Source organism: Venturia canescens, chromosome 6, assembly GCF_019457755.1.
Source record: "Venturia canescens isolate UGA chromosome 6, ASM1945775v1, whole genome shotgun sequence".
NCBI classification, from domain to species: Eukaryota; Metazoa; Arthropoda; class Insecta; order Hymenoptera; family Ichneumonidae; genus Venturia; species Venturia canescens.
The window spans coordinates 4,346,842-4,369,619 of NC_057426.1; the positions used below are offsets into that span (position 1 = coordinate 4,346,842).

A 22,778-nucleotide genomic window follows, 5' to 3' on the forward strand; every position below is an offset into this window, starting at 1 on the left:
AGCACGGAAAAGGCCACTTGTCCACTGGTATTATCGGGATTACCTCAGGTCATCGGTGGTACGGAATTAAGGGGCGAAAGGGCTGATCAATATGACTAAAAGTTGTCCGAAGATTGCACTCGTAATTTTATTCGAAGGAGTGAAGACGATGAAGCAAAATGTGTAACGTTTCGCTATCCACTTTCATTGCTGGCAGTAAATATACTATTTTTCTCTGTTTCCATTCACGCACGCTTCTCTCCTCACTGTTTTTGAAATTTAAACTCTAGTTCTGTCCGATCGAAACGAGCTGTAAATACGAAATCAGGTTTTTTGGATATGAAGTAAAGATTTCGAAATCACAGAAAAATGTAGTGTTGATGAATCGTTTCTTCAAATCGTAACACAATGAATTTTCGTTATTCTCATTCGATTACGTACGCAGGGCTAGTCTCTCGTCGAGAATGAGAATTCATAAGATTTTTCTTACTACCGAAAGAGCTGGGCTATTGTAATCCCTCGCGACATTTATCACGCGACAATGAGGACAGAACCCGGGCGAGTATCCGCTGAAATCAACTTTCGAGTTTAGTGTAATTAGATCGTGTGATGAATCGAGAAGGGGATTAGAGGGATAAGGATAATGAGAGAAGTTAATCAAGTCCGTGAGAAATATTATTTGTATAGGTCATTTGAGGAGCTGCCAAACATTTACCAGAGTCCCGGACTATTCGGAGGTTCACCATTATTCATGTGGGTTCCATCGTGAGGGACACCGAGGCTCCGGAGGGGCGGGCATGGCGGAGGGATCGCGGCAGTGTGTATGAGAGTTTGCGAGCAGCAGATGCAGACAGATTTCAATCAAACTTCGTAAATTTTCCATTATGCGAGTGACTTCTCGTCCGGCGATATAACTAATTCTATTCGAAACGCGAGCCAAGCACCAAGCCCACGTTCTATCGCGTTGCCGCCGAGATATATATCCGGGTGGAAACCGAGAGACAAATTGTAAGGGTACGAGTCAGACGAACCTTCCCGGAGCTCTCTATATTTCCTGAGAACCTTTGCGAAAAGCTTTCCTCACTCCCTCCTCCCACATCCTCCTGGAGATTCGATTGCGATTCACGTGTATCCTATCTTCCTTTTCATCTACTTTTCCATGTATATACGCGAACACCAAAACACATCTCCACCTTTCCATGTAGAAAAGACGTCGCAGCAAATACGACGCTGGGGCAGAATGGAACACTCCAAATAAACTGGTTAAATCAGGCGCCAGATAAGACGCATCAAAAATCGTAGACTCCGGAATAAAAAACAACTGAAATTTGTTTCCACTTGAAAACATCCGCATGCGTCTGGCTCTTCTCTCTGTTCTCGTTGAAAACTTTCAGTGATTCGGGATAGACTGCTCAACGTGTACTGGGGGGTGATGAATTATTTTTTCTTTTTCAAAGCTCGTAGTACAATCGTATTTTGTGCAGTTGGAAAAATGCATTTTTTAAATTTTCTCGTGGCGAATTACTTCGATTTTTCCTTGGATATTTCTCGATTTCTCCAAAGTGTCCCACACTTTCTACATGTTTTTGAAAAATAGTTGAGAACGCTGGTTGTGACATTCTTAATTTTTTGGTTCACAAGTTTCTCGTCCATCGGAATGATTATCTGGATTTTATCGATTGTTTCATTCGTTCTTTTACAGGAGGACAAAGATCTCGTACACGAATTTGTACAAAATGACGGTTTGGCCTGTCTCATCAGAGTTGGAAATGACGCCGATCAGAATTATCAGAACTATATTTTACGAGGTAAGTCATAAGTTGATTCTCGTAATTGCAGTAAAGTGTCCCTTCTAAATCACGCGTCGATGCATCACGTTATTGTGAGTGGTCGTCGATCAACATTGACATTGTTCGAACGCTTTGATGTTACCTGCTGAACCTTTTTTCTCCGACAGGAAGTAGAATTTCATCACATCGCATTTTTTGTTTCGTCTCATATGCAAATATTGAAGTATGTCACAACTTTTTATAATCCCCATCTCTCTCATAATAAATGTGACGAAATACAATTTCATATTTATTCTGTCGATTTACATACGAACAGAAATACATTAATATTGTGTATCGAGAATAAACATTTCCTACAAATTTACCGACCCCAACAAATTCAACGTTCATCATCTCGCGAGATTATTCGGCCTTGATAAATTTGCACGGCGTGATAACGAATAGAGATAACGAATGGTTCAAAACTTGTTCTCAACAATTTATAGCTTAATTAAACTTCCTCATCCATTAGCGCGGTCCCATTTACAGGATGAAAAAAATAATTCGTTGGACACGATACGGAAAACCGTGAGAGGGTATACGAGCGGACTCACAGTCATTCTCCAGGGAATTGTGGGAACACGCTTTAATTAAGTTGTAATCATAGTTTTCCATGTGTAGTCAAAAATTTTGGATAATGTCTCGAGGGAAGGTGGAATATTTGAACGGAGTAAAGATTACTTGATCGATCGATCCCACTGGTGAAAAAGTCTCGTTGGCTCTCGACCAACTCGAGATTCTGTACGTTTTTTCAAATCTTTCCCAACGAATCGGCACACTCGTGTTAAATTTACCAGAGAATTCTTCTTCTTCATGGGGACCGATGTGAAAGCTCCCCTCGATTCGTCAGATTTTCATGTTCACTTTGTTTTTTATCAACCGTCACGACATTTTCTATTTATTGTTCGAATAACTTGACTTTTGCATCGATGCGCTCGCGAGAGGTTTTATTTGAAAATGAATTGATATGAAAAATATTTCATTTCAATTTCCAGCAATTTGTAGGAGAAAAAAGTTATTAAAAAATCTCAGTGAATAATCGATGAGTGTGGAAATCTCATATCGTCGATCCCGCACTAAATTTATCGTACATGTGAATATACATATACGTAACTCTCACGCCAGCTGGGCACTCGATTGAGTGTGAAACGATTTGAAATTTCAACTAGTTTCCTCACCCTCGGCCGATACGGTCTTTACTCCCTGACGCCCCTCTTCCACCCCCGCCCCTTTCGTCTCTCAGTGTCACGATTTCGCCGAAACTTTCTTTTTTCTTCCGCTTTCGCGCTCACGCCGTGCCAACTTATAATCTATTATAATCAACGCCCTTTTGCTCCATTTATTTTGGCCTCAGCCAACTCTGCTCTTTTTGATGTTCACACTTTTGCGCATGGATTATGTGTATACGTAATCCATATATAATAATGAAAAATAATGGGATGTTAAAGGTTTTTCTTGAGATGGATCATCACTTTTGGGACTAAAATTTCGAATCGTCGTTCAGTTTTACGAAAGATTTTAATCGTTTTTTATTCAAAGGCTTCCATCAACTCTTTATATTCGATGAGGAGGATTTTCATCACGTCAATTTCGAATCAATGTTTTACCAGTTTCTTATTAATTTAGTGAAATTTTTGTCCAATTTTGATTTGGAATTATTTTTAATCAGTTTTTTCGTTGCCTCCGCAATTAAAATTTCCCAAGAATGTATGAAAATGTTGTCCGACTACTGAAAGCAACCAAACACTTTTGCTTTTCACATATTCCGTTGAATAAGTTTTGATTCCATGTCAATTTAGTGCTTGTATGCAAGCCATACACGGTTATTTTTCAAACAATGGCTCGGCAAATTTCAACGAGTTTCGTACGCCGAATGCCTGCAGGTGCGTTCATTCTGGACGGTCTGATTTCACGTTACAAATCTTTCTCTCTCTCTCTCACTCCCTCTCGATTTCTCTCTCTTTCTCTTTCGCTACACAACAAATACTTGTGAACGTTTATTTCATTTAACTACCACGAATTCCGCCTGAGAGCTTTACCTCTGTGTGTAAATTAGTGGGGAAATTCATAGTTGAAAAGGCTCGGCTAACAATGCAAAATTATCTGTTTTACCGAAAGGTGCTAATGAGAAAATTTCCACGAATTTCCGCGATACGTTCATTTTGAGCGGATATTTTTTGCCACCAAAAATCTATTGTTGGGATTGAAAACCATTCGATTGCTTCTAAATTTTTCTAGTCCAACTTCTCTCACGTTAGAGTGCGAAGATAAAATTCTTGACCCAGACCGTGACCCCGTCAAACATAAAACGACGTGAATGAATGTGTTTCTATCTTCCGTCCAAATTCCATGTCAGGTTATTCACAAATCTCTTTTTTTTGTTTTTTCACTTTTTGTCTCAATATTTCATTTTTGTTTAACACAAATTTCTGTTTTGTTTTTCTCGTGTTACGTACGAATCAGCCCTCGGTCAGGTGATGCTGTACGTGGACGGGATGAACGGTGTTATGGAGCACGGTCAGACAGTTCAATGGCTGTACACACTGATAGCGAGTCGCTTTCGTCTCGTTGTAAAAACAGCACTGAAACTTCTTCTCGTATTCGTCGAATACATCGAGACGAATAGTCTTTTGCTCGTACGAGCTGTGAGATCGGTCGATACTTCTCGCGGTATGATACCGTGGACCAACGTAATGAGATTGTTCAAGGACTACGACGCTGCTGATACGGAACTTTTAATATACGCTACTACCCTCGTCAACAAGTGTCTCAATGGCATACCCGATCAGGACACGTACTACGATCAGGTTGATTGCCTCGAGGATCAAGGAATCGAGGCCATTATACAGCGTTACATGTCGAAACAGGGCACCGATCTTGATCTACTTGGACAGTTTCAAATTTATGAAGCTGTACTTCATCACGAGGACGGAAATGATCGTGGCTCTCCTATCAAGCAGCTTGACGACAACATCAGGTAATTTCCAAATTGATAGCGCTTCAATTATGCCAAAGTTTCTGTCATTGGAGTTCAATGCAAGTCCTCGATTTATAATGCAGCACAATTTTTTTTTTATCTGTAATTGTTGCTGATCGTTTGAATTTACTTTTGATCGTTAGTCGAAAACAAAAACTGCAATCGAAGGCCCTTAAATGAAACGGTCGCCCTCCCTCCCTGAATTTTGTCAGGAGTTAAACAAAAATAAATTCACAGTAAACTGTCTTGTGAATATACGAATCTTATGACATTGCAGAAAAACTCTCCGCAATCGAAAGTCCTTGGTGGATTCACACGGGAGACGGAAATCACGGAGGCATTCGACCGGCACTTCTCCACTCTCAATGTCACTGGGCGCTCGTCTAAGTCCAGGATTGAATCACTCGCACGGTTTGAATTCACTCAATGGTACCCTCAATTCGAGCCTTCCTGATGACGACGATGAATCTAGCAGCTCCCAAAGTTCACAAGGCCTCGGCGAGGTCCAGCTTAATGGAAGCTACAAGGAAAATAAACCTGGTTTTCCTGGTTCGTATGTTGATACTAAAGTATTAGGGGATTGAGGAATAATGAAAATAGTGAAAAGTGAGATTTTTATATTACTTGTCATTTTTTTTTAAACAATTCCATTTACAATAAACTGGATTTATCAAAATATTTTTATTTAATTTCGTAACTGGGTGCAAATAAAGCGAACGTACTCAATTCGATGACTATTCATAACGAAAAATAGAGCATTTCGAATAACTCCATTAAAGGTCCAAGCCCAGTAGAGCTTACAATCAGAACTTTTTACTAATTTTCATGTTTTCGAATGATTTATGAGTCAGTAGTCGTAAAGTCGTAAAGAGGATTGAAATTGAAAACAAATTCTATCTTTTTAGTGGACGTGGGAGTGACTCCAGCCCTTAGGAGACGAAGAGAACGTGCTGAGAGACAACGCAGTTTCATCCGAGAGCAGCAAGAAGCAACAGCGAATATGAGGGCTTCAATAGTGAATCCTGACGACCAGGAAGGTGAGAATATCTTCCAATACTTACTTTTTTTTTCATTCAGTCTCGTTTTCTCAGATTGAGTACCTTTCTGAACTCACACGTAAGAATAAAATTCACTGAGCAGAAATGACGTTGAGATATAGCAGAAAGTGGAATCCTTCTTTGCCTCTTCATTCGCAAAAGTCATTCTCTGTCATGGAAATGAGGCTTATCCGTTTGAAATAGTGAGTTGTTCCCTTTGGAAGTTTCCTCTTCTATTATTCTTCGAGGAGTGTGCACTTTGTGTATTGCCCCGTCCATTTATTGTCCACTTTACGTGCAACTCTCTATCCCTTTTCGCTTCCTCGCAGGATACTCGATGTGTAACATGCACATTTTCCTCGGGTAGCTTCGAACCTATCTCCGCATCTGCAGAACCCTCAGAGTGCCACTCGAGAATCCAAACCATTTTCAGACTTTCCCAATAATCAATCGTACGTACGTGTTTGCGTACAGAATTTTTTTACACCCTTTATGTACGAATAAAAATTTTCAAATGAAACAAAGCACATACCGTGAGAAAGCATTCAAAATCATTCCCAAAGCAGGTAATTATGAGCTGTGATCATTCATAATCAAAACCCAGGCAAATTAATCCCTTTAACTCCCTCGCGAATAACTACCAAAGGGAGTTATTTCCATGGATTCCATTCATACGCCGTGTCTAGAAATGAAGTACACGCTTTTGAAAAGCTTTCATAATTATAATTGATAAGTAGGGATCAAGAATATTAGTTATATAAATCCTTTGTTTCAGTCACAATTTGTATGATTCCTCAACGTACGCTAATGACAGCTGACTCGAGTAAACTCGAACTGAAATTCGTTCCGCGCCAAATATCCACTTGCATCCAACGAAACTGTTTATCAATGCTAATATTTGCCAATAATTTAGAAGGCTGTTCGTTCCATTGACGAAATTTCAAAAGATGCTTCAACATTTGACAATTCATTGGATCGATTGGCTCGAATAAAAAATGAAATTCAGTCAAAAGAATCTCAATTTTTCCCACACTCATGAATTTCCAAAAGTTGACAAACGAAAAAACTTGCAAAACTATTTTCATTTGATAAATTATTGAAAATTGAAGGACGGACTCTGGTGATCTCTGATCGTCGATAAACGAAGTGATTTTCTTTTTGTTTGTTCAAAGCTCCCTTCGCAACGAATGGCATGAGATTCTCGAACGGCTCGCCGTACGATCGAAACACGGATTCGCCGTGTAACAAACTATCACGAGCTAACAGTCGTAAGGATTTAACGCCAATTATGAACGCGGCGAACAAGCTCGATTCGGAGGAGAAAAAACCTTGGTACGGGAAAAGTCCGGACGAGGGTGTTGAATGCGACGAGGGTAATCATACGGATGAGGACGAAGATCGCAGGGTCGTTATTCCAATAAAACGAGAGGGCACGGTCAAGGATTTGACGCAAAAACTGACAGCTCAAAATCTCATACCGAGCAGCCCCGTTGAAGACAAAGTTTCGAGGTAGCTGTTTGCTTGCAACGCCACCGAATTTTTACTCACTTTATTTATTATTTTCCCATATTTCTGACCATTTCGATTGTGCTCCTGCTCCTCAGGATAGGAGACATGAGCGGTTTGATATCAAAGGCGAAGGAGGGTCTGGCGAAATCGAAATCGAAGGCGGATGTTCTCAAGTCTCCGACCGGTGACAATTTGCCAAAGTTAACCGAAGTGAAAAAATCGGAAAACGAATTGCACTGGGAGGAATTGGTTAACAAATTAAACCGACCGTTGGCACTGTGCGATCTTGATTTTACGGATTTGACATCGGACGATGAGATCGATGTTCTGGGTCCGGTTAACGTGACCAATGGAGTTCCACCTCCCCCGCCACCAATGGTTGCCACACCGGCTAGTGGATTTTCTCGGGCACCGCCACCCCCGCCTCCCGGGGGTCGTTTCCCGCCACCTTTTCCGAACGGTGTTCCTCCCCTCTTCGGTGTCAATCTCAAGTCAACGAGAACGGGAAACAGTCCGGAGAATTCCTCGACCATACCAAAAAATTCAATCACCTCCACCTCGACCAATCAAACGAACGGCCCGACCGGCATCACCAAAAAAAGCAAAAAAACTGTGAAACTCTTCTGGAAAGAAGTACGCGACGATCCTATCATTTTGACCCGTTTGGACAAGAACAAAATGATCTGGGACGAGCTACTTCCGGTGCCAGTTGACACGCAAAAACTGGAACATCTCTTCGAGAGTCGTGCCAAGGATCTCATTACCAAGGTGACACTTTTCTTCTTTTTTTCTTCCCATTTTGTTTCTTTCTCGTTTCCTTATTTTCGGTCTCATCCAACTACCCAGGAACTTAAAACTTACACATTTTTAAAGAGATACGTCTCGTCCAGATGCGCACGAAACTCGCATCAATCCGTTGTCCCGACTTGAAGTAATATTTGAGATACTAAGCTTATCTTCCGGTACTTTGGATTGCACTTTATTTCAACGTTTCTTTTCTAATGGCAACGAGAGTTTCGCTTATTTCTATATCGAGTAAAATATTCAATAAATATTCATGGTTTATAGAAGTATGCGATATTTCAATTCATTATTGTATGCATTTGTAAATGCGTTGTAAATAATTTAACGTTCGAATTGCATTTTTCTCGGTAACGATGGTTCGGCCATTGTTCAAAATACTTTACCAGCGTATTTCTCCACATTTTTAAAGGCGATAGACGAGTGTATTCGATACCATGTCAAGCGCAGGGCAATGTAATCGAGGAATTCTGAACAAGCTATTTATTTTTTCTTACGTTTTCAAACATTTTCTGTACAGTGTCGTGAGTTTTTGTACATTTTATTTGATACTGTTGAGATCCACGAAGCTTCCATAAGGCTCTACTTTGCATACCGGGTTGGGTAATTGGAACAGGATTCCGAGTTCTCTTTTTTTATGTCTCTCAACGACATCGCAGGGGACCCAAAATGTAGACTGACTCGTTGCAATAAAAAAACTTTTTTTGTCAACAACACTTCCGCAGACGTTTCCTAACTGTGACAGCAACGGTTTTACGAGATCGCGTCACTTCTATCGACGTTTCCATGTACCTTACGGAATGTCTCGTTAAGAAATTTACCATTCCACAATTTGTGCGTCCGCTTTCGACACCTGCTTGTCCGTACCAAAAAATCTGAGCGAAAAATATCTTCCAAATGAGAATGTCTGGAGAATTTTCTAGAGTAACGTGAATGGTTGTAAAAATACGCAGCTCACAAACGCGGTAAAGTCGAGCAAAGGGACGTAATTTGATGATTTTGCAATTAGCTCGTAAATAATTGAAAGATGTGAAAATATTACATTTTATTAAATATTCTTTTTGTTTCCTCAGTCTTGTGAAAGTATGTGCAATATTAATTAGTTAGTCTGGGCCGGCGATCGATGGAACTGCGGGGGTACGTGGTCTGATGTAAAAGGGATTTTTTCAATCGAAATATACCGACGCAAGCACGTCCAAGTACACGTTGTACTTCAGTCTGGCCTGGCGATGTAAAAAACCCAATTTTCACCCTCTTTTTTCGCACTCGTTATTCTCGTTGACGAATCAAATTCAAAGTTTTAACGAACGGTTATTATGGATTTGAGAAAAGTCGAGGTGAGCCCTGAGAAAAATATTCGTGATACACTGAATGAAAAAAACACCCACGCACACACAAAAACACAAATAAAAATAAAAACTCAATGAATTTGAAACGATTCGTTAACCGGAAACTTGCTGAATATTTATTCTGAGTTATTTTTTTTGTCGCCTTACTCGAACCTCCGCAAAATGGCTAATTACTTCCAGACCCATAATTCCGCACCTGGCAGTTAGGTGGCGCTGCTTTACGTCCCGAGAACCGGAAAACCTCCCTTGTATTTATATTACCACGTATTTTCTCTCGTTCGGTCTACACAACCTTTTTACTCACGCTCGAGGGAAACCAGCCTCTCTCGCTTCCCCGTTCGCCAATCTCTTTTCCCTCCTAACACGCGTTTGCTTTCGCTATTACCTTTCTCTACCGTTTTTCCCGGCTCTTTTTTTCTCTTCCTTTCTTTTCCTTTCTTTCCTTTTTCCCCCGCACCTTCTCGACTTTCTTTCTCGTCGTGCGAATAAGCAATTTTTAAATCTCATATTCACAAAACATCAACGAGTAGCGTTAACGTACGCGTGTACATATGAGCATTTATTATATACAGATATATCGGCCCAAGACCTCCAGGTCGGACTTTTACGACAGGGAAACCCCGTTGAAAAAGAAAACACACACTATACGAGACCAGTTTCACCTCAAGTTGACCTACGATCCACTTTCATCGAAACATATTCAGTGCAAATTATTTTTTCAACTTATCGTTCGATTAGCCTGTCACAATTTTTTTTTAAATATAACTTTTTACATATTTCCTACTTTTATACACTTTCCAAACTATTTTACGCTCCATTTCATCAAGATCCAAACACTTTGAAACTTTATCCAATCCAGAAATGAATTTTCCTCGAGGAGAAATACCTATGAAATGAAAATATTTTCAACATTTCTTTTCAATTTCATTATTCGTTAATTTTTACTTTGAAAACTACGCTTGTTCAGTCAATGAAGAACAATTTTTGAAATGCAGAGTGAAAAAGCCTCGTGCATTGTTTCATTAGAAGGAAAATTGTACAATATTTTGTTTCGAAGCTTGATTTATTCGTTCGTCGCAAATATTTCGATGTAAAATATAGTAAATTTCTCAATTCGACAGCTACATCGGATAAGAACAAGTGAGAAAGCCCATTCAAGTTACTCGAGTTCGATCCAAGTTGCTCCGGAAGATTTATCGCTTTTATTTCGAAGTTGTCCGACTCCCTGTAAACATGCTGCTCGGAAAATAGAATTTCATCGGCGAAGAGGTCGAAGATCGTGCTTACGTGCGTGAAATAAATTGACAGTTTCGCAAACATTTTATAAATTTAGGCTATAATAAAAACCAGAGAATATCGACACTGTGAAAATATGTTGGAAAAATCCATATCGAGAAGCAATAAAAATCTAACGAGAATATTGTGAATTATTATGAGCAAACTATTAATTCGGGGATGATTTTTTTGTTATTTTCATTGATACTCACAATTTTTGTGAACGAATAATCAAAAACCTTTTTTCCATGGCTTTGAGCTAACGTTTAAAATGAATACAGAAAAATTGACATTCGAATTTTCAGTGAAAAATATCTCTATAACACACGCAAGGAAAATTACGTTATATCCCGCTCTGGCTGTATCGAATCTCTCTCAGTTCATCGTAAAATATGAAACTTTATGCCAATGCAAACTAAGACCAATATTTATACTTGTACATAGTTATATTGAGACTCGCATCGATGCTTCGGGGGCTTCGCTGCTGATCCTTGCTACGTGAGTTTACGAGAACACGAAAGACGTGAAACTGTACGGCCTAATGAAAATGAGATTGATATTGAGTACGGATACATTATATAAATATATATAGTTATATCTATAAATTATTTGATCGATAACGGTACGTGACAAAACGGCGCTGTTAAATATACAGCAACGAACTTTACGATAATGCCCCCCGAGCATATTAATCGATAACAGATTCTACGATATACCTCACGATTTCATAAGATCCAATGTTAAAACTGCTCAGGCAGAGACGAAATTTTCTATTCTACGTGTGCCGAACATTTTTTTTCGCAACTCGAGGATTCTCTTGACCCACATGTTTTTGGCCGGAAATTGTAAAAGCATCAGATTTCTAGGATTTAAGTTTTTTCGATGTGCTTTCAATTCGGATTTCAATAATCGAAAATAACGAAGCACGGAGTCCAAATGACTTTTTCGATTGGGTTTGAATTAGATTTTGTAGGAATTTTCAAATGCTCTTCAAATCTGCTGAATATTTTCTTTCTTTAACGAACGTTCTTTCTGCTCTTTTGAAATTCTTTTCTCGGCTTTATTATTATTCAAAATCAATATTCATGAGGTGCAAATAATAGTTAAATTTTTGTTGAATTGTCGAGGACAAAAATGAACATCGAATGGAAATCTTTATGAAACGTCCCTTGAAAGATCTTCTGTAAATTATAAAAACGTAATCGTCCATGTGTACAGTTAAACAAAGTTGAGAAAACAGCCCCGTAGTGGTAGGTTGAATGGTGATGGTTTATATTCGCAAAACGACTAATCTGTTTCTTGTATTCTTTGCAATATTGTTGGTGCTCGCACGATACAAAAATGGCATGGTGGAATTTTACAGGAGGTGAGTCTTTACTTTTCATAACTTTTCTCCCTCCTCCTTTTGTTCCTTTTAATGGATTCGCGTTGTTGGAAAGTGCCAGTGCGTTGTCAAGTGTGACTTCTCCATTTTTTTTAAGCTTTCTTTCCTCGTTAAGGTTTTTCCTTCCTGAAACATACGTTGGGGAATTTCTCGTCTTATCCATCTTTCGGGAGCTTCTCGTCGGAACGATTCATCACTTGAATCTTTCTACAGAGTTTTATAAAATCGTATTTGATTGAGAAGTCAGAGGAGAACTTCGGAAGTCAGCGACGTTAGAAATTTCGGGCACGTGAACACTATATACTCGTGACATTTCTTTAACGACTTTATCGCTTTCTCTAACAGCGCTTATTAGAATACTGAAAATGTACACGAAACGCAATCGATGTGAGCAACGGAAATTTACATTTCATTGACTTGCAAAGTGACGAATTCCATCGAATCATTTTATTCACGAACATTTTTCATGGAAAATCATTTCCATTTTCGTTCAATCAAATACGATTTTTATACAATTTCTGACAATCATCTGTTTTTGTATGAACCAAAATGTCTCTTTTCTCATTGTACAAAAGCCTCGACCGGAAATGCATTTAATTTTCATTTTGTACTTTTTTGCATTTTGCACGTGGTTAATAAATTAATTACTGAGGTACGTGTCGTTAGAGACAGTTATGCGGTATTCCATTCGGATGCAAAAACAGGGGGAGGAGTTTGATGAACCCAGAGGAGGGTGGATAGTTTATCGAAGTGTCCTAGATAAACATTGGTAGGTGCGTCAAAGCTCTTGGCATAGAATCCTCCCCCTTCTCTTGCGTTTTCCTCGCGGGATAAGGTCAAACAAGGTCAAAAGGTTGATCCTGAATTTCAGAGTTGAGCTAAACTCGAGCGAAGAGTTTATTCCAAACTGTTCTCACGCAAAAGTGAATCTTTCCGGATCGGATCGCACGACAGAGAAATGTTATTGTATAATAAAGTATATAATTTCGGATGATGTTTTATGAAATGTGGAGAAAAAAGTCATAATAAATGAGTTTTCGAACTATTGGGAATTTCAAACGTTTTTAAAACTTATAAATTCGTCCATTTTTCATCGTTTTGATAAATAATCATTCGTAGCTGCATGTTCCCACGTGATGTTTAAACAACTAACAAAAGCTTCGTTGAATGACGCGAATGACAGAAGAGTTTCCTGCCGACGGACCCAGATACCAGGATCGATTGAACGAGCAAATTGATATTTTCGTAGTGATTCATTTACGTTATTTTTTATCATACTATTTTTTTGCACTTTGGGTTCTTTCGACGAGCAGAAGCAGCAAGAAATGAACAAGAACAAGGAGATCATTGTTTTGGATCACAAAAGATCGAACGCAATAAACATCGGCATGACCAAACTTCCACCGCCACGATCGATTAAAACCGCGATCTTAAAGATGGATGCAACGATTATGAATCGTGAGGGAATTGAGGTAAGAATTTTTAGTTTAGTCTAAGGAAAAAATGTTCATTTCGACAAGTGAAATGAACGCAAATATTTGATGAAGCAAACAGTTCCTACGGAAAGGAATATCGTTTGTTTTTCTTACATGTTTCTACAATCCTTCGTTCTTTTTGTTTCTTCCATGCTTTCTCGATGTAGAAACTCTTAACAATGTTGCCGACCGAAGAGGAGAGATCTCGAATTCAAGAGGCGCAGGCCGCCAATCCAGATCTTCCACTAGGATCGGCCGAGCAATTTCTTCTCACTCTCGCATCCATCTCCGAATTACCAGCGAGATTGAAACTTTGGGCCTTCAAACTTGACTTCGAAAACTCTGAAAAGGTTCGTACTGCCTTGTCTATATTTATACGAACGAGCATTTCGATTCAAAGTTTTTTCTCGCTCCCCTGCTTTCCACTTGCCTCTATTTTTTCGACTCCACCATCTTGAAGCGTCGAGGAAGTTTGCACATGCACAATTGTTGTACAGTAGAATGGTAAAACGAATGTTGCAGTGAACAAAATAATCGAGATGCTAAATGTAAACGAAAAGCAAACTCATTCAGAAGAAATATAAAAGCAACGCGAAATTAATGGCGATGACAATAAAATATTAATAATCATAACAACGATAATAATTCTATGGGCATTGTGACTCCAGGAAATTGCAGACCCTTTGATGGATTTGAAGCAAGGAATGGAGACGCTGAGAGTGAATAAAACATTTCGCGGTATTCTGAGCACGCTTCTATCGATTGGGATATTTCTCAACGGAAATGAGGTTGGTATAGAAAGCGAGCCAAATGATATCCTTTTAATTTGAAAAGCCTTTCTTCCATTTGGAATTCGAATATACTTTGGAATTTTCTTCGCCATTGTGCTCGCCACGTCATTTTCTGCGTCATTCTTTGAATTCTTCCAGTGGCTTTTTTCCATTTGGATGCTGTACTCGACCACGATATAATTATAGGCCAATGAAAAACAATTCAGTTATTTTTGCTTCCTTTGCATCAATTATTTTCATTATCACTCACCACACAAGCGAGAAACAGACGCTATGCATTTTTTTTTGTCCACTTCGCATGCAAACTCGTTAATTTTCTTTTGGCTGCATGAATCTTAAGTCCACTTAAGTCACGTTTTTTAATCAATTTTCAAACTTTATTTATTCTCCAGAATAAAACTGACGGATTTGGACTGACCAAATAAATTTTTACTAGACATTTTTGCACAGAATTTTAACTGGACTTTTCATTATTTTAATTTTCGTTTTAAACCTCCCCTGTGCCTTTATTTATTGTCGTTTTTGAGAAGGGAGGATTTTTATCCTCTCACCAGAATAATAATTTTGAATATTCTCATGTTCGTGATATTTCGAATTGTTCGTATCGCATCTCCTAATTCAATCACGATTCGCTGGTTGGTGAAAACATTTCCACTTTGACGTGTAGTGTAAAAAGAGGAAAGCCGCATTCAATCTGCGGCTGAATTGGTGCAACGTCTCAAGGTGGTTTCACTGTTTTTTTTTCTGCACATTTTTTGGTTCGTAGGTGAAGGGCTTTCAGCTAGAATATCTTGCCAAAGTGCCCGAAGTCAAGGACACGGTTCACAAGCACTCTTTGCTCCATCACCTGTGTCACATGGTGATGGAAAAGTTTCCGGACTCTACGGACCTTTACTCCGAGGTGAGTGCTTCGAAAGATAAAGCAAAAAGATTGGCGGAGGAAACGATGAAAAAAATTCACTCGATTATCTAGAGTTCGACGACCGTTTTTACTTCCTTCGGCTGGACACTTTCAGCCCTTTTTTAGCAACCTCAAAAATAGTTGAATGATGAGAAATAAAGTACCAAAATAATTTACAACCTGAATTCAGTCGAAAAAAAATGGTTAAATTGGCAATACGAATAGATATGAAAGAATTTTGATGTTGAAAAAACCACGAAAAAATGATGAATGGATGTGATAGATCGGAGCCGTGACAAGAGCATCGAAGATCGATTTCGACGAGTTGGCATCGAACATCGGGAAGCTCGAGAGTGAGTGCAAGGCGTCGTGGGATCATCTTAAGCTTATCACGAAGCACGACGGATCGACAATGATGAAAGTCAAGTAAGGTTCCAAAAATGATTGGAAAAAATGTGGAATTATCGTGTCTTGAGGGTCGCAGAATGACGAATATTCTAAAAAATTCACGAAGTCTTTTCAAGACATTTTGATTTGGCCAGTACGGAAATTCAGATGAAATAGAATTTTTGGCGAAGGTTGTCTGCATAAAAGATCATTGTACGAATGAGATGTCCGATAACAGGGAAGCATCGATAATTCGTAGCTGGGCAAAGCATCTCATTTAATCAAACTTCCGGCGTAAAACGAGAGGCATTCCCTAAAGATCTTGTACAAAAATCTCATGTACGAAATTGCAGAAGACGTTAGAGAAAGCTTTCCCACTACATCCAAGAAGAAGATCCAATAAATTGGAGGAGCTTTTCCCTTGAAGAAGTTGGCCTAGAGCCAAGCGTACCTTCATTAATTACCCCGAGCTTCCCCTGCTGCTCTCTTTCTCTCTCTCCTTATCTCTATCCGTACTTTCCTTTTGGCCTGCGATTTTTTGTGGCTCTGCTGTTATTTTCTTTCTATCTCCGTTTATATTGACCTTCGCCTTTTAACGCTCCTTTTTCCTTCGTCGCTCTCTCTCTCTCTCTCTCTCATTTTTAATCTCATCCGTCCGTGAAGATGTGAAATAGGGTTAAAGTTTAAGTTGAAGAATCGAATGGAGCAAAAAATGTTGTAATCAGTTGTTCGAGAGCGGAGAAGATAATAGAGAAAGGAAAAAGAGGGAAGAGGGCCGACGAGATCGACTCGAAGGTATTTAAAGCCAATTGAATTTCAGAATGTCCGATTTTCTTTCGGATTGTGCGGAACGGATAATCGTCCTCGAGATAGTGCATCGTCGAATAATAAATCGTTTTCACAAATTCATACTCTGGCTGGGTATACCGCTGCATCGAGTCCAGGATACAAAACCGAACGAGTTCTCAAGGATAGTCTCGGAATTCGCCCTCGAGTATAGAACAACCCGAGAACGTGTTATTCAGCAGCTCGAGAAAAAAGCCAATCATCGGGAGAGGAACAAAACGAGAGGAAAAATGATTACCGAGGTTCGTCTTCCAATTTTTTACTATACAGAAAAGAAAAAACAAGTGCAATATATCTATGAGCTCGGGCTGTACTTTTCCTTCGGAGTCTCGAAGAAAGCCGGAGGAGGATTTTATTACTTTTTTTCAACATTTTTTCTCTGTCGTTCTCTTTATCATCCCGGTATGCACTCTCGTCATTTCTTTGTCTTCTTTATTCTTCCAGGTGGGTAAATTCCGCACGAAGGAAGATCGAGCTGACGCTGAACTTCGTCAGCTACTTGGTAGCGACATTTCCGATGTCGAGAGTTTGCAAGGAACTCTGCCTTGGCGAAGGCAGCGCAAAGACGGTGAGTTTAATTCCATCTTTCTTCCTTTTTTCCATCCTTTTTTCGCTTCCACTTTCCTATTTTTCGTCTACCTTCTCTCTCTTTGTTATCTTTATCCTTTTTCTCACGCATTTCACCCCTCGTAAAAATCATCCTGCACGACAATCCTATAACCAAATATGGAAACACCAATTTTCTTCTCGTTCGAGCGCACTGAGAATGAGATGAATTTTTTTTTTCATTTTGAGTGCCAATGAACTAAGTGGATAGGTAATGGAAAAGCTTTTTGAAAAGGCAGCGATCGGCTCGATTTAACCCCCATGTGACTAGAATCGTGAAAAGTATTTTTCCCCATTTTTTTTACATTCATATTTTTTCACTGCTGAATGTGTCAAATGTGTATGAGATCCAAGTCATTTTATTTCAGTTGATCGTTTAAAACCGAGAGCTCTACATAAAAGTGTGGCTTCAAGTTTCTTTTTCTAATCAGCCACGCCATTTCGTCATTGTTATTTTTTTCATAGTGCTTTTTTTTTCTATACATCCGTACCAGGATATTTCGTAAATAAAATTATTGTCATTGTCGCTGCTTTACACGAGCGTTCTTCGTAACTTTAAACATAAATTTATGTAGCTGTCAGTCTGTACAATGAAAATACCTGCAAACGGATTTTACGGTTCCTCGTGACGGAGAGCTAACCGCTACCCGTCTCGAGTCGTATATAACGCGAGATTTGGGAAAAATGTATTTTTGAGACCGTAGCAAGTTGTAAGCTCCAAAGATGTACTGCCACCCCGAGCATGAGGTCGGAGATCGTACAAATTGAGACTTCTACCGTCCGTTCGGGTGTGATGTCGTATGTCCCGCGGTGAAGATACTCTCAAAAATATGATAAATTCTCTGCAAACCTGACCCCGACTCTTCACCGTGTCCCAGATCTGATTTATATTCATTTCTCATGATTTTTTAAATTCAAAGTTCAAGCGAGTTTTCTCCTTTTGTTTTTCTATTCCAGTTAAATATTATCACAGAGAAACCGACATTTGCATCGTACGCTTGAGCTGACGAGTGTAGATTCATTCGAACCAGTCTATGATTTTCTCCTTAAGTTTCCTTGATCGTGGAGATTGTTACAATGCACTAACCCTCGTTCGAGAACTAAAATAGAGCTTCGTTTTTATTTTACATTCCATTTCCCATTCCTCCCACGATTTAAAAGCCCGAATCGTGTTATTCTGATTTTTAACGACACAGGCGCAGAGATCGATGCACCCTTTTTGACGCCATTTTCATTTGACCTTTCATTGACTCATGGATAGAACAGAGTTTTTGTGCGGTTTAACACTTTCGTAAATAACAGTGAGTCCAAAGGCTTCACGCATTATTTTGACATAGCAAATGAAAAATGTCATCGAAAAGAGCCTGCTCGGAGTTCTGTCAAGAAAATACAAGTTTTTTTCGAGAGGGAATTCACCAAAGACTTTTCTTCTTCCCATCACCAAGGCTATTCCTGAGGACATTTGAACTGCGCGCATTCACCGAGTACTCGCTCCCGAGCACATTCTTCTCGACATGTCTGCTCGACGTGTTTCAATGTTCCTTTGTCGTATCATGGTAATTGTTGTAAGAAAGCTCGTAGAGGCAAAACAAGATTTACGTCACTAGGGAGTTTCGTAGCTCCCGTTGACGCAGACAGTAAGATTGTGAAAAAGACGAAGAAATGTAAGAATGAAAAGAAGAAGAAGAAGAAGAAGAAGCGAGAGATGGCGATGGCAAGACGTATCGGGCAGTAAAGGCGAAACTCACTTCCGGTCCGGAGAAGGATTTTTTTTTATTATTTCCTAACCTCAACCGCCGCCGGAGCAATCGTAGCTCGTAAAACTTAGTCCTCCGCGAGCATTACGGGCGTCTCGCTACCCTGGCAATAACTCGGCTCTATTTTATTTCTTAGGTATATATAACCTACCAACGACGTAAACTACCGTCTCCTTCTCTCCTCAGGCTCCCAAAAGTCCAACGGTTTCGCAGTCCACATAGTGTCTTGGAAATCAAACTTTAAGCTCATCAACGAAACTATCCCTCGCGGGATTTCAAAACGAAATATCTTTTGCTATTTTTTTACCTCGGGGGTCGTGGCAAAATCGGATCGTGCTGTGAACAGGATAGCTCGCCACGCCCATTTCGCTGTATTAACACCGCGAAATCGCGACCAAGGATCGATCGATTTCTTACCAACGGGAATGGGAAAAAGGAGCGTGAAAAATGCTCTTTTCAAAATTTCTGGGTTTATTTTCCGCCCGAGTTTTTCGGCATAAATTTTGGAACAGCCTTTGCTTGAGTTCGTACAAAAGATGAGACTCACAGAACACACGTTTTCTCATTGCCCTGACTATGTTGTTGATGCTCCTCGCTCACTGCTACCAACCATCGAACCCACCGAGAGTAATCTCGAGCTCCTTAAGAACGTTTATTCGCCGTGCGCTCATTCCCAAAAAGTACTAAATTTATTTTGACTAAAGTACTGCTATTTTCGACAGAGTTTCTTCGTTCACTCATCGTCTATTTATAGTTTCCATAGAGTCCGATCCCGTAGAGAAAAGTTGTTAAAAATGCTGGCGATAAAACTTGGACGAAAACAGTGAAATAAAATCACGATTGCGGCGAGTTCTTCACCATGAAATTTCTGGTATCCACGTGAGTCAGATCCAAACACAATTTTTTTCTTTGAACACCAAACTTTGAGCCGATTCGAAGCCACTCGGAACTATTTTTTGGCCATTGAAGCTTATTAAACCCTGGAAATAATAATTCCAACGTTTCTGGCTGAAGGAAGAATCGGAGTGGTATTTTATCCACGGTTGCGTCTTTCGACTCTTGCTGTATATTCAGTACAATCTTAAATTTTACTAAAGCTTCACATCGTCACGGACACCGACGAAATTTTTATCTTCGCGAGAAATACTTCGCATGTTCACACCCAACGTCTTTTTCCTCACTTAATCCTCTTTACTCTGCGATAAATCATACAGGCGCCTGCGAAATAATGTTTTCATTTTTACCTTTTATTCACTGGTGTGTCAGGGATTCTCGTGATTTAAGAATTTCATATTCCTCAGCTATTTTAATCAAAGCCCTCCAATAAAATTACGCTCCCAGGTGTACTAGTCGCACCCAATAAAGACGCTGCTGCTCGTGACGCAACCAAATGACGCGCCAAACGAGTAACCCAAAAAGTTTGATGCTGCTCATCGACTCATCTCCTCTCTGATTATTTGTCGATGGACGATTTGCTTTTGTAAAGCGCAGAAGGAACACGGTGCTCAGAAAGGACTTGCCAATAAGGGTTAGAAATAGAAAAAGTTAAAAAATTCAATGTCGCCAGAAGAATGTTCGGGATCTCCAGAAAACTTCTCGTGAGGGTTCTGCTTGCTGTAAAGAGTCCAGTAGCTGTTCCACTTTAAATTTATAGTGTATGTAAATGTACTTGTCTCGAGTCGCCACCGCGACTCCAGATATGAGAGGCAGTAAAAAGAAAGGAGGAATAAGAAAAGGAGAAGGTCACGGAGGAATAAACTGTGTAGGTACGTTTCTTTGAGAGAAACATGAAAAGGGACCTTAGGCGGTAGGGAAGTCATTCGATATAAAGGTCTTTCATCCCTCTTGTATTATACCGAACAAAGTCTGGAGATACGTGATACCTTGTTTTCGCACTCTTTGAAGTATTGTACTTTCCACGAACTTCTTGATACACCAATAAAAGAAAAAGAACTAGAGTTACAGCAATAATGTGATGGTGTCGTAATAAAACAACTTTGAGGATGGAGGCCGGAGAAATCTTAGAAATATTTTCATTACAGAAACCAACGTTTCATTCATCAGCGAATTCTCAAAGATGGAAAAATGTATTTCCAATTACCCCCCTGCCGTAATTCATTATTCGTCTATTCGAAACCACAGAGATGGACCTTTGACCTTGAAATCATTTCGCAGATTTTCTGATGTCTTCGAAATTCGTTTCACGTTTGACAAAAATCATTAAAATTATGTTCAATGGTTTTTTATAGGACGTACAGCGTTGGGGCCGATCATTCGTGACGAGAGAAGCAACGGTAACGTGACGGATGGCGATGACGAGCTCCTCGAATCTCTAGTTAAGACAGCTACTAAAACACCGGCAACGAGAACAACGCCCCGTGAACGCAAGAGGACGAGACACGCCGACCGTAAGTCTTGTAAGTGCGATCCCCGCACCCTGCACGCAACCTGGCCGCACATATAATCACGATTACCGAATTTAAAGTTCATTGACATGAAATATGTGTCATTTTAATAAGTAGAAATTCAGAAACAATTATTGTTTTTATAAAAAATTGGATTAAACTCAATTTTATTGAAATAATATTTCTCGATCTTCCCATTGATCGTGACTTGTGTAGTCCACTCAATAAACCTTGCACCATTTAGGTGCTCGATAAACACAAAAAATCGATAAACTCAAGGTACATAGCATTATTCTTTTCTCAACGGAAATAACGTCTTTTTTTATACTCGTAGTTATTTTTCCTGGCTTTAGGTAGTTCGCAAAATTCAGCCTGCATTTAATACTTTTTCTTTTTTAAATATCCATGTACATGCTACGTTTTACACACACACACTTACACTTGGGCTCAAAGGCATACTACGTAGTCCCATAAAATTGCTTGAGGCCACGTAGTAAAGCTTTTTTTATCTTCATGGCTTTCGGAAATTGATTTTCTTTCTCACATCTAGTAGATTTTTCTCACGAAGATCGCGGGAGCTCTGCCATTTTTCTTGGGATAATACACGGAAATGGCCAAAAATGCAGGCTATTCAGAGTCACGAATGTAAAGTTGAGCGTGAAAAAGCATTTCTACATAATCAAAAGGCTCAAACTAAGAAAAAAAAACAACATTTCACTATGAACTCCAATTCAGTTAATTTTACAATATGTTTGTTACGGTGTCGATGAGAGTACAGGAATGAACGGAGACTGAAAGAAAACTACGCGAGTAAATATAATCGAATTTTGAAGAACCACGAAACTCAATGAGTTCGAAAGAAAATTTTATTATGACGTAGTGCGAAAAAAAAGTTGAAAAGAAAAACGGGGGAATGAAAAGCTTGAAGTAGAAACTCGAGGAGAAAAGATCGAGCGACGTTCTCAACGCTCTACTGGATAAACGTTTCTCTGCTTCGTTTCTGAAGCACCGGATGTTTCGACTCTGGGACACGTCTCTGCTTCTCTTTCTTTGTCTTACGGAAGTTGGTGGACACGTCCGGACTCAATACTCTAGTGATTCGTTCCTCGCGTATCAGAACTCTCTTTTTTACTTTCTTTCTTTGCATTTCTTTTTCAATCGATCTTCTTCTATGGCGTGTAAAATAATCCTGGCACTAAAAGTCTGACACGCGCCTCTCAACGTAATCCTCTTGGACACACGGAGGAGGAGGAGGAGGAAGGGAAAGAGAGCGAGAGAGAGAAGTGACAGAGGGTGGCGAACGGATCGATGCTTTTACGTTCTACTGTCCTGAATTATTGATTAGTCTCCAGAGTTACAATAATCCCGGGATTCATTGCGTGTAGCGGAGAATTATGTCCATGAGTATTAACCATAAATAAAGTGAAACGTTAAGAGAGCTGCAATTAATCGTGAAATATTTTTCACAAT

General features: G+C 39.5%; 1 protein-coding gene across 7 annotated transcripts in view; it reads left to right on the forward strand.

The window, feature by feature from the left end:
• Positions 1-22,778, forward strand: part of Fhos (Formin homology 2 domain containing) — a 132,492-nt gene that overhangs the window by 103,244 nt on the left and 6,470 nt on the right. For 2 of the 7 annotated variants that reach the window (XR_006261407.1, XM_043422375.1), the window contains exons 13-26: positions 1,682-1,787; positions 4,272-4,785; positions 5,063-5,334; positions 5,691-5,822; positions 6,995-7,331; positions 7,427-8,099; positions 13,451-13,612; positions 13,783-13,965; positions 14,284-14,403; positions 15,173-15,307; positions 15,591-15,733; positions 16,515-16,782; positions 16,985-17,108; positions 21,153-21,311. Coding sequence is in view for 5 of the 7 variants with exons in the window: in XM_043422375.1 (XP_043278310.1) it covers positions 1,682-1,787; positions 4,272-4,785; positions 5,063-5,334; positions 5,691-5,822; positions 6,995-7,331; positions 7,427-8,099; positions 13,451-13,612; positions 13,783-13,965; positions 14,284-14,403; positions 15,173-15,307; positions 15,591-15,733; positions 16,515-16,782; positions 16,985-17,108; positions 21,153-21,311 (3,328 nt within the window). In the remaining 2 variants the exon portion in view is untranslated. Of the gene's footprint in view, positions 1-1,681; positions 1,788-4,271; positions 4,786-5,062; positions 5,335-5,690; positions 5,823-6,994; positions 7,332-7,426; positions 8,100-8,177; positions 10,579-10,602; positions 12,109-13,450; positions 13,613-13,782; positions 13,966-14,283; positions 14,404-15,172; positions 15,308-15,590; positions 15,734-16,514; positions 16,783-16,984; positions 17,109-21,152; positions 21,321-22,778 lie in introns of those variants that run through there. The other 5 variants (XR_006261408.1, XM_043422373.1, XM_043422374.1 and 2 more) reach the window with 5 other exon arrangements.